General features: G+C 46.1%; 2 protein-coding genes across 3 annotated transcripts in view; one reads left to right on the forward strand and one right to left on the reverse strand.

Annotated features, from left to right (window-relative positions):
• ITPKA (inositol-trisphosphate 3-kinase A) overlaps nt 1–12810 on the reverse strand; it is a 65077-nt gene that overhangs the window by 6810 nt on the left and 45457 nt on the right. For both annotated transcript variants that reach the window (XM_005284699.5, XM_065593134.1), the window contains exon 4: nt 11336–11540. In XM_005284699.5, coding sequence (XP_005284756.1) covers nt 11336–11540 — 205 coding nt within the window. The remainder of the gene's footprint in view (nt 1–11335; nt 11541–12810) is intronic.
• On the forward strand, nt 248–11534 carry LOC135983133 (double-stranded RNA-binding protein Staufen homolog 2-like). Its single transcript, XM_065593135.1, has 2 exons — nt 248–6121; nt 11068–11534. The coding sequence occupies exon 1, from the start codon at nt 576–578 to the stop codon at nt 1446–1448; it is 873 nt and encodes a 290-aa protein (XP_065449207.1). The 5' UTR covers nt 248–575; the 3' UTR covers nt 1449–6121; nt 11068–11534.

Genomic DNA, 12810 nt, shown 5'->3' on the forward strand with positions numbered 1-12810 from the left:
ATCTTTTCATATTAGCATGTCCTAAGTCACAGAAAAGACAGTTATTTGCTGATCATAAAAACTCGGTATTTGCAACAGCGTGGCTGTGTTTGTACAAACATGCATACCAATGTACAAAGTATGTGTGTAAATTTGCAAGGGAAAATGTGTTTGGGAGCATTTATTTAATTGCATCTAGAAGAAAGTTTAGAGTGTCTGTGTATTTGTAATGCAACTACACAGAGCAATGGGATGCAGACACATATGTTCATTGGTTCATTCTCTTTAGTGTTTGCCCTGTGTCCGCCATCTCCCTCCGCCACTGCGATTCGCCCCCCCTTCCCAGACCCCCTCCCCGCCTCGGGACCCGGCCAATGGACTGAGACGCCCGCCTGCCCGCCCGCAGCACCAGCCGGCCCGGGAGCCGCAGCCCAGGCAGCCAGGCTTTCTCCAACATAAATACCCGCCTTGGAACTAAAACCAAAACTTCACTGTCCCTGGATCACCTAAAGGTAGACCATTAGGCTCCATCACACTGAATTAATCTGCATTCAAAGCTGTCTACCTGCAGTAATTCACTTTGGTTGTAAGTGAACATGTCTCAAGTTCAAATTCAGAATCCATCTGCTGCTCTCTCAGGGAGCCAAATATTGAATAAGAACCAATCTCTTTCGCAGCCTTTGAGTATTCCTTCTACCACTAGTTCTCTGCCCTCTGAAAATGCAGGTAGACCTCTTCAAAACTCTGCTTTACCTTCTGCATCTGTTACATCCACCAGTGCAGCTGCAGCTCCTTCTAACATGGCAAACCCCAAAGAGAAAACCCCAATGTGTCTTGTGAATGAGTTAGCCCGTTTCAACAAGATTCAGCCTGAGTATAAGCTTTTGAGCGAGCAAGGTCCAGCTCACTCTAAGGTGTTTATAGTGCAGCTGACTCTTGGGGACCAGCACTGGGAAGCTGAAGGAACTAGTATTAAAAAAGCTCAACATGCGGCAGCTGCCAAAGCTTTGGAAGGGACAAAATTTCCTAAACCTACAGCTCGCCCGTCTCGTAGTGAAGGAAAGAATCCAGATAGTGTAACCCCCACAGTGGAGTTAAATGCTCTTTGCATGAAGCTGGGAAAGAAACCTATGTACAAACCTATTGACCCTTACACAGGGATGAGATCTACCTACAACTATAATATGAGAGGTGGTGCTTATCCTCCACGGTACTTTTACCCATTTCCTGTTGGACCCTTACTTTATCAAGTTGAGCTCTCTATTGGAGGACAGCAGTTTCATGGGAAAGGAAGAACAAGACAGGCTGCTAAGCATGATGCAGCTGCTAAAGCACTGAAAATTCTGCAAAATGAGCCCCTGCCTGAGAAACCAGAGGTTAATGGAAAAGAATCAGATGATGAAAATCTCAATGAATCTGAAATATGTGTCTGTAGTTATCAGCATGTGTCTGAAGTTGTATGTGTATGAGATTGGTGTGTGAATCTGGGCCCAACTGTCAACATGCACTCTGGGTGACCTTCTGGATGTCACCATGTCTACATATGAAATGAATACTTATTTTTAGAGTGTCCATGCATGATACAGACCAGTAACAGTAGCCGGTAGCTTACATTTATAAGAAGGATGCAATGTTATAAAGCAACATCCCTCCTCATCATATTAATAAAATGAACTGCAGCATTTTCATTATAGGAGTAAATCAAGCACATAGAGACATTTGTCTTCCTCCTACAAGATAAAGTGACTGCACCAAAATTGGGTAAAATTCAGTTCTGGTCTAAGCAAGTGAAACACCATTTACACCAGAGCAGAATATGACATGTACTGTTAAACTTCTAGGATTATCATACAAGAAAGTTAACGGACTGCCTGGCAAAACTAGTCATAACACCCTCCCACTTCGCAGACTATTTTACAGAAGAATAAACTACTTTTACTCCAAGACTGTGGGCCAGATTCGAATGTGGTGGTGTAAGGCTGGTGAGGCATGTGCATATTATGCAACTGAAGTGCAGTAGGTAGGCAGTGGAATTGAGGAGCAATCTGAAGTGCTGTACAGTGGCACACCAATGTGTACGGAGGAGTTTGGAATTTCAATCTGCTGTCTAAATGGCATGCTAGCTGTGCGTGTCTGTACTCCCGTGACACCAGCAAAATACCAATGGGAGGACACTTGTTCTGAAAACGCATCCCACATGATTTTAATACTCTAACAAAGCTTTGCATGGCTGCTATGTTCTAGCCAGGTAACACACTTTTTTATTTTAATTTGTGGTTGCATAAGGCACTTGCTCCCTTATCTTTCAGAAGTGCCTTCATGATTTTGTTACCCTACAGTGGCTAGTTGGGAAATACCAAGCATGCTTGCTGCCTTTATGCTCCCATTAAACACACATCCAGCTCTGAGCTATACCATCCCTTCCATTCTAGATCATTTGGCTTGTGCCTTAATCCAAAGAGCAGCTGGCATGGCCATGCTCAAACCACATCTGTCTTCCCTGAAGGCATGCCTCTGTCAATCACTCCATCAGTCCCCTACCATACCTGCAAGTGTAAGGGCTTCTCTACATGGGGGGTTACTGCACGACAAGCCAGGGTGTGAATCTACAGCACACAAAGCCTTGAGGCCCCATTCAAGTGCCCTCCATACACTGCACACCTCCCCAGCTGCTGTGCCACTCTTTGTACCTTCCACCTCCCGAGCCAATGCCATGGCTGACCACACATGCCACCCTATGGGATGGTGTTGCTTGTACACTCCCTGCATGGCCTCTCTGCGCTCCCACAGGGGGAGGTGCAGTTCTGCATTGCTTCCACTACAGTGTTTTGGCTACATGCCACAATCGAGCCCTAAAACAATATATTACTATTTTATTATTATATAATGCCTTCCAGGCAAGGATCTAAATCGCTTTACAAATATTAATGAATTAAAATCTCACAGCGCCTGGGGAAGAAGGGAAGTATGGTCATCCTCATGTAATAACTGCAGGAACTGAGAGGTTAAGTGACTTTCAATATTGCAAAGTGAGTCAGTGACAGAATGAGAAATACAACCCAGAGCTCCCGATTCCTAGCCCTATACTTTAGCCAGAAGACCATCCTTTTACAAGGAGACACAGTATGATAGACTCCATTGACGTTTACACTAATGGAGCCAACAGCCCTGCAATTGATCACATTGTTCGGACTGTCACTTGGAGAGAAGATTCTTGCTTCTGAGGCTTGCAGGCACACAGACCAAGTGCCTTGTGCTCTAAGACAACCAAAAGGCTCCACTTATCTTTCCTGCCTCTTGCATTAGAGACAAGTCCAATACTGCAGTGAGAGTTAATAAAGGGCTGAATAAATCTTGACTTATTTCAGGGATATGGGCACGATGTAGGGAAAGAAGATGCTGCGGGATGGATTAACCACAAGAGTAGGTACACAGTTCAACAGGAAGGAACATATGTAGTGAATCAAATCTCATTTGGGGGCCACTTAATCAAAGGGCCTCTATGATTTCACTCTCATTGGTTTTCAAATTATTGGGTGATTGTCTCTCAACAACCACTAGATGGCATCACTAGTTCTCCCACACACAAGCTCACCTTTCAAAATGGGAACCTATGAGTTTTACAGCTCTGGGGACATACAATACCAGGACCTCTCCCCGATTTGAAAACAGAACTGGGATGCCATGTGATGTAACTGTGCTCCATATGACAAAGTTGTAGTTCTGTAACACATATATAACAGACAACAATGCCAAGAGGTTAGGGCTTGAGGCTGCTGGTAGTTGGGTGGCCTGTGTTCCAAATATTGACTTGCTGTGTAGCCTGCACAACACATCAAACCTCTGCCTCAGTTTCCCTATCTGTAAAATAGGGACGATATCACCCAGCTAACTGCCTCATGGGGTGTTGTGAAGATAAATCATGCATTAAATATTTGCAGAGCTCCACAGGCATTACTTTTAGGTGCTATATTGTGGCCCAGATTGTGCCATTACGGTACTGCCCCACACCAGGAGAAACTCCAGACAACATTGTGCAGAGGCCCTTAGGGTGGTGCATCATACCTGCTCAGCCAGCCGGATCTGGAAGAACCTGCTCCAGAATACACACTATCATTGAGCGTTTCCTGTGCAAGAAAGGGAAAGGCTCCTTGCTCCCTCTCCCAGTCACACATCAGGGCCCAGGGTAATCTGCCCCTGTGAGTCATCTGCAGTGTTTAGGATGCATTGGAATGTCTGCAGAGAGGACACGTATGGAGTGCTGATTCCATCACAGGGAAGAACTAAAGACTGAGACGATTAGCCTGGCAACATTTCTGGATGGCTAATGGGCTAGTGAGGAAGAGCCAAAACCCATCAGAAGTGCCCAGGAGTAGACATAAGGCCTGAAAGTTCCCACTAGCAGCTGACTGCAGAGTTTGCTTGACAGGAGCCTGCGTCAAGAAGCACCCATCACCCAGTTTGTTTTTGAGAAACGGTGCTCAGTCCCTGCAGGTCAGGGCTGTGGAGGGCAGTGTGGAGAAGCACAGCATTGCGTGAGCTTGGATACCTCATTCATTCTATAACGCTAGGAGAGACCATCAACGAGAAAGGGAAAAAGCAGCCTAGGGAAGCAGAGAAAAAGGGATAATTAAGAGAGACTTTGCTGCTACCCCTGTATGACAAAGTGAGAATGTTCTTAATGTTTTCTCTGAGTGCTGTGTGGGTGCCTCAGTTTCCCCTATGCATTTCTCGGGTGTCTCGGGGTGTGTGATTGTTGCAGAACCCTAGGGGGCCAGTGTGATGCTGTCTGCACAGAGAATGGCTGACACTCTGTCTCCTGGCAACTGATGGCCTGGGCCCCTCCTCTGCAAAGGTGCCAACTGAAGGTGTTGGAGAACAAAGAGATCAGGTGACCTCCTGGCGCGGGAAAGAGACAAAGCCAAGAGGAGGGGCGGGAGAGTTTTCAGTTTGGAGCTGGCTGGGAAAATGGAGGGGAGCCCAGACGGTCCTCTGGCCTCCCAGGCTCCCCAAGATGGACCTGACTGAGGGGGTCCTGTTGTCTGTACCTGCAAGACCGGTCTTGGACTGTGTTCCTGTCGTCTAAATAAACCTTCTGTTTTACTGGCTGGCTGAGAGTCATGGTGAATTGCAGGAAGCCAGGGGTGCAGGGCCTTGTGTCTCCCCCAAACTTCAGGACACCCTGTACTTATCTCATTCACCTGGGCTTCAAAAGTGGAAGTATGTTTTAGACCAGAAACCCCAGCTCTGTTATCTGACCCTGTACATGTCAACAGGCTGCCAGAGAGCTGAAATGTGCTCTGGTAAAAATCCTGAAGTCAAACCAAGCAACTCTGGTAACTAACCCCTTATATGCAATCACATATTACCTCATCACTTTAAAAATAAAGTAACATTAGTGCTTTCACTAGGAGCTGGATTGAGTTTCCAGGGCTCACTCAGAGGAAACACCATCCCAGACCACACCTGTCCATAGGAAAGAAGTCAAACTAGGCCAGACAAGACCAGACCAATCTTGGGAGGAAAAGCCAAATCCATACCAGCTGGGTGGAGAAGCCAGCAGAGGCCTACCTACAGGTCAACCCTCAAGCAATCCTGACAGTTATCTCCACTATCTGAAGGTCAAGATGGAGCCTGGTATTTTGCAGGTGGTTACCAATGAGACTGTGAGGTGGTATTTGCCCACGTGACGTACCCCCTCAGGGTATGGGTAGGGCAAACAGGCCTGAAAAGTGGAGATCGTTGGAAGTTTTCTGCAACACTGAAGTAACATCATGAGCTGTAAGGACCGATCCCTTCTTGCCCGAGGAGGATTGGAAGGGGGGTTATAGCTGAGGTCTGAACATTTGGGGTTCTGGGTCTATTGTGATTCCCCTTCCCCCCCATACTGGATATCTGCACAAATTGAAAGCGATTTGCCTAGATACTGGGAATGCTACATGATGTTTCCACATTGCTTCAGAAATGTACAGGTTTGGAATAAATCTGTTTTACTTCAATTCACTCAGAATAAATCTGTGCACTCCCAGGATGGCTACTGGGTAAAGGTCATGGCTGTGAGCAGGAGGAGGGTATTATTCCACCAGTTCAGAATTTCCCCTTATATCAGTTTCACTTTCTTTCTGTCTACACCATGATGTAGGTTTCAGAGTAGCAGCCGTGTTAGTCTGTATCCGCAAAAAGAAGAACAGGAGGACTTGTGGCACCTTAGAGACTAACAAATTTATTAGAGCATAAGCTTTCGTGGACTACAGCCCACTTCTTCGGATGCATATAGAATGGAACATATATTGAGGAGATATATATACACACATACAGAGAGCATAAACAGGTGGGAGTTGTCTTACCACCTCTGAGAGGCCAATTAATTAAGAGAAAAAAAACTTTTGAAGTGATAATCAAGCTAGCCTAGTACAGACAGACAGTTAGATAACAAGTGTGAGAATACTAACAAGGGGAGACAGATTCAATGTCTGTAATGGCTCAGCCATTCCCAGTCCTTATTCAAACCGGAGTTGATTGTGTCTAGTTTGCATATCAATTCTAGCTCAGCAGTTTCTCGTTGGAGTCTGTTTTTGAAGTTTTTCTGTTGTAATATAGCCACCCGCAGGTCTGTCACTGAATGACCAGACAGGTTAAAGTGTTCTCCCACTGGTTTTTGAGTATTTTGATTCCTGATGTCAGATTTGTGTCCATTAATTCTTTTGCGTAGAGACTGTCCGGTTTGGCCAATGTACATGGCAGAGGGGCATTGCTGGCACATGATGGCATATATCACATTGGTAGATGTGCAGGTGAACGAGCCCCTGATGGTATGGCTGATGTGATTAGGTCCTATGATGATGTCACTGGAATAGATATGTGGACAGAGTTGACATCGGGGTTTGTTACAAGGATAGGTTCCTGGGTTAGTGGTTTTGTTCAGTGATGTGTGGTTGCTGGTGAGTATTTGCTTTAGGTTGGGGGGTTGTCTGTAAGCGAGGACAGGTCTGTCTCCCAAGATCTGTGAGAGTAAAGGATCATCTTTCAGGATAGGTTGTAGATCTCTGATGATGCGCTGGAGAGGTTTTAGTTGGGGGCTGAAGGTGACAGCTAGTGGTGTTCTGTTATTTTCTTTGTTGGGCCTGTCTTGTAGGAGGTGACTTCTGGGTACTCGTCTGGCTCTGTCAATCTGTTTTTTCACTTCAGCAGGTGGGTATTGTAGTTTTAAGAATGCTTGATAGAGATCTTGTAGGTGCTTGTCTCTATCCGAGGGATTGGAGCAAATGCGGTTATATCTTAGAGCTTGGCTGTAGACAATGGATCGTGTGGTGTGTCCTGGATGGAAGCTGGAGGCATGTAGGTAAGTGTAGCGGTCAGTAGGTTTCCGGTATAGGGTGGTATTTATGTGACCATCGCTTATTAGCACAGTAGTGTCCAGGAAATGGACCGCTTGTGTGGATTGATCTAGGCTGAGGTTGATGGTGGGATGGAAATTATTGAAATCATGGTGAAATTCCTCAAGGGCTTCTTTTCCATGTGTCCAGATGATGAAGATGTCATCAATGTAGCGCAAGTAGAGTAGGGGCGTTAGGGGACGAGAGCTAAGGAAGCGTTGTTCTAAGTCAGCCATAAAAATGTTGGCATATTGTGGGGCCATGCGGGTACCCATAGCAGTGCCGCTGACTTGAAGGTATATATTGTCCCCAAATGTGAAATAGTTGTGGGTGAGGACAAAATCACAAAGTTCAGCCACCAGGTTAGCTGTGACATTATCAGGGATACTGTTCCTGATAGCTTGTAGTCCATCTTTGTGTGGAATATTGGTGTAGAGGGCTTCTACGTCCATAGTGGCCAGGATGGTGTTTTCTGGAAGATCACCGATGGATTGTAGTTTCCTCAGGAAGTCAGTGGTGTCTCGAAGATAGCTGGGAGTGCTGGTAGCGTAGGGTCTGAGGAGAGAGTCTACATAACCAGACAAGCCTGATGTTAGGGTGCCAATGCCTGAGATGATGGGGCGTCCAGGATATCCAGGTTTATGGATCTTGGGTAGCAAATAGAATACCCCTGGTCGGGGTTCTAGGCATGTGTCTGTACGGATTTGTTCCTGTGCTTTGTCAGGGAGTTTTTTTAGCAGATGGTGTAGTTTCTTTAGGTAATCCTCAGTGGGATCAGAGGATAATGGCCTGTAGAATGTGGTGTTAGAGAGCTGTCTAGCAGCCTCTTGGTCATATTCCAATTTATTCATGATGACGACAGCACCTCCTTTGTCAGCCTTTTTGATTATGATGTCAGGGTTGTTTCTGAGGCTGTAGATGGCGTTGTGTTCTGCATGGCTGAGGTTATGTGGCAAGTGATGTTGCTTTTCCACAATTTCAGCCTTTGCACGTCGACGGAAGCACTCTATGTAGAAATCCAGTCTGTTGTTTCGACCGTCCGGAGGAGTCCACGCAGAATCCTTTTTTTTGTAGTGCTGGTAGGGAGGATTCTGTGGGTTAGTATGCTGTTCAGAGGTATGTTGGAAATATTCTTTGAGTCGGAGACGTCGAAAGTAGGATTCTAGGTCACCGCAGAACTGTATCATATTCATGGGTCTGGAGGGACAAAAGGAGAGGCCCCGAGATAGGACAGACTCTTCTGCTGGGCTAAGAGTATAGCTGGAAAGATTAACAATATTGCTGGGTGGGTTAAGGGAACTGCTGTTGTGGCTGCTTGTGGCATGTAGCAGTTTAGATAGTTTAGTGTCCTTTTTCCTTTGTAGAGAGGCAAAGTTTGTCTTGTAAATGGCTTGTCTAGTTTTTGTAAAGTCTATCCATGAGGAAGCCTACAAAAAAAAGGATTCTGCGTGGACTCCTCCGGACGGTCGAAACAACAGACTGGATTTCTACATAGAGTGCTTCCGTCGACGTGCAAAGGCTGAAATTGTGGAAAAGCAACATCACTTGCCACATAACCTCAGCCATGCAGAACACAACGCCATCTACAGCCTCAGAAACAACCCTGACATCATAATCAAAAAGGCTGACAAAGGAGGTGCTGTCGTCATCATGAATAAATTGGAATATGACCAAGAGGCTGCTAGACAGCTCTCTAACACCACATTCTACAGGCCATTATCCTCTGATCCCACTGAGGATTACCTAAAGAAACTACACCATCTGCTAAAAAAACTCCCTGACAAAGCACAGGAACAAATCCGTACAGACACATGCCTAGAACCCCGACCAGGGGTATTCTATTTGCTACCCAAGATCCATAAACCTGGATATCCTGGACGCCCCATCATCTCAGGCATTGGCACCCTAACATCAGGCTTGTCTGGTTATGTAGACTCTCTCCTCAGACCCTACGCTACCAGCACTCCCAGCTATCTTCGAGACACCACTGACTTCCTGAGGAAACTACAATCCATCGGTGATCTTCCAGAAAACACCATCCTGGCCACTATGGACGTAGAAGCCCTCTACACCAATATTCCACACAAAGATGGACTACAAGCTATCAGGAACAGTATCCCTGATAATGTCACAGCTAACCTGGTGGCTGAACTTTGTGATTTTGTCCTCACCCACAACTATTTCACATTTGGGGACAATATATACCTTCAAGTCAGCGGCACTGCTATGGGTACCCGCATGGCCCCACAATATGCCAACATTTTTATGGCTGACTTAGAACAACGCTTCCTTAGCTCTCGTCCCCTAACGCCCCTACTCTACTTGCGCTACATTGATGACATCTTCATCATCTGGACACATGGAAAAGAAGCCCTTGAGGAATTTCACCATGATTTCAATAATTTCCATCCCACCATCAACCTCAGCCTAGATCAATCCACACAAGCGGTCCATTTCCTGGACACTACTGTGCTAATAAGCGATGGTCACATAAATACCACCCTATACCGGAAACCTACTGACCGCTACACTTACCTACATGCCTCCAGCTTCCATCCAGGACACACCACACGATCCATTGTCTACAGCCAAGCTCTAAGATATAACCGCATTTGCTCCAATCCCTCGGATAGAGACAAGCACCTACAAGATCTCTATCAAGCATTCTTAAAACTACAATACCCACCTGCTGAAGTGAAAAAACAGATTGACAGAGCCAGACGAGTACCCAGAAGTCACCTCCTACAAGACAGGCCCAACAAAGAAAATAACAGAACACCACTAGCTGTCACCTTCAGCCCCCAACTAAAACCTCTCCAGCGCATCATCAGAGATCTACAACCTATCCTGAAAGATGATCCTTTACTCTCACAGATCTTGGGAGACAGACCTGTCCTCGCTTACAGACAACCCCCCAACCTAAAGCAAATACTCACCAGCAACCACACATCACTGAACAAAACCACTAACCCAGGAACCTATCCTTGTAACAAACCCCGATGTCAACTCTGTCCACATATCTATTCCAGTGACATCATCATAGGACCTAATCACATCAGCCATACCATCAGGGGCTCGTTCACCTGCACATCTACCAATGTGATATATGCCATCATGTGCCAGCAATGCCCCTCTGCCATGTACATTGGCCAAACCGGACAGTCTCTACGCAAAAGAATTAATGGACACAAATCTGACATCAGGAATCAAAATACTCAAAAACCAGTGGGAGAACACTTTAACCTGTCTGGTCATTCAGTGACAGACCTGCGGGTGGCTATATTACAACAGAAAAACTTCAAAAACAGACTCCAACGAGAAACTGCTGAGCTAGAATTGATATGCAAACTAGACACAATCAACTCCGGTTTGAATAAGGACTGGGAATGGCTGAGCCATTACAGACATTGAATCTGTCTCCCCTTGTTAGTATTCTCACACTTGTTATCTAACTGTCTGTCTGTACTAGGCTAGCTTGATTATCACTTCAAAAGTTTTTTTTCTCTTAATTAATTGGCCTCTCAGAGGTGGTAAGACAACTCCCACCTGTTTATGCTCTCTGTATGTGTGTATATATATCTCCTCAATATATGTTCCATTCTATATGCATCCGAAGAAGTGGGCTGTAGTCCACGAAAGCTTATGCTCTAATAAATTTGTTAGTCTCTAAGGTGCCACAAGTCCTCCTGTTCTTCTTTTTACCATGATGTAGCTATTTGGTTTCTTCTCTCAATGTTCCTGCTGTTGTTCTCAGAGCAGTTAGTGTGTTCGATGGGTTTCACATATTTCTTGCTTCACAACGCTTTTCTTATCATTGCCATAGAAGCTCTAGTCACAATCAAACAGACCATGCAGCTCCAGCTAGGAAGTCACACTGTCTTTTTGGAAACCGGGCTGATGATGACAAGTTGATCAAGCATCAAATCAGGCAAAGAAGTGAGTCTATTCAACGGGAAAGGACAGCAGTGGAAGTTGCTCACCTTAATCCCTTCTATCCTGAAGCCCAAGTTGGCACTGGAGCTGATGGTCTCTCTCCACTGCATGTAACGTGGCTTGGTCACAGCATGCTGCGTGTTCTCCTCAGCTGTGGGCGCAAGAGGATCCACCTCAATCATCTTCTTGTACATGTCCTTACGCAGCTTTGGCTTCTCACGGGCTTTAGTCAGCTCCTCCTCCAGGTACGTCCTGCAAAAACACCACCACCCAACAAGACAGTGAGAACCCCCTTGGAATCTGAAACAATAATACCACCTTGCATTTCGCCGCCATCTTCCAGCGTGGGATCTCAAAGCACTTTACCAATGATAATGGACTAAGCCTCACTCATTACACACCAGTGAGGAAACTAATTATCATCACCACCCCCATTTTACAGATGGGGAAACTGAAAAACAGGGACAAAGTGACTTGCCCAAAGTGACTTAATGAGTCTGTGGCAGAACCCAGGACTTCTGACTCTCCATTTTTGCTCTAATTACATCCTTACCTATAACTAAATCCTACAGCCCTGGTTATAGGACTTGGGAGAAACACTGGATTCCCATTCTGCACCATGACAAAGGAAAGCAAAGCTCAAATAGACCAGTGTTAGTAAACCCAAGACTGAATGAGCCTGATGGAGACTAAACGCCTCTCTCAGCTCAGGAGAAAGGAAAAACTCCAGGCATGGCTACTTTTTGAGGCCCCTGAAGCCTTGTGAAGCTACATACCCCACGCATAGCGCAGAACAGGACAGAAAATAACCCTGCATCTGATTAAAAAAAGAAACGTGTAATGCAAATTATCTGCTGGACCAGAGCTCATAGCAAAGGGTGGCCCAGGGTCAGATTGAGAGGGCGGGAGGGGGCAGGGGAAGCTGTGCCCGTGTGAGTTACCACTCACTGTCGATTTTGCAGTTATTCAAAACAGAATTGTGCATGTTCTCTGAGCTCCACGGCGCTGTTTGAGCTAGTCTCTCCCTTACTGGGGCTTGAATATGCCCGTTGGCTCTTCTAGGCTCCTTGACTAGGAAGAAATAAGTGGTAGCATCTCCCAAACGCCACCCATGTGGGTCACTAAAATGACAGTCACTCTGCGCAGTGAAGACATAGCCTGTTAGCCCAGGTGATTGGCACCCCAGTCTGAGCACCCGGATTAGCCTCCCCCTCGTGAGAGCGTTCTTAGAGCAGAGCCCTTCTCATGTTACTGCATCCTCAGAAGTTTCTACACTTGCCCGGGTGTGTCTGGGAGCATATCCTATGGTTCTTTGTGAGGAGATTCTCTAGGATTCTTTCCCAGTCACTTGTGTCAATTGCGGGAGAACTCATCTGTTCTGCGGGGGGGAGGGAACCATGGGAAGGCACTGGAGGGATTTAGCTGGCATCCTCACTACAAAGCGGGCAGGTTCCAGCCCAAGATAAAGTGGAGCTCCACCCCCCCAGCCAAGTAAGCTAGCATGATCTTAAAGCATCTCCAA

This window comes from Chrysemys picta, chromosome 4, assembly GCF_011386835.1.
Source record: "Chrysemys picta bellii isolate R12L10 chromosome 4, ASM1138683v2, whole genome shotgun sequence".
Taxonomy (NCBI): domain Eukaryota; kingdom Metazoa; phylum Chordata; order Testudines; family Emydidae; genus Chrysemys; species Chrysemys picta.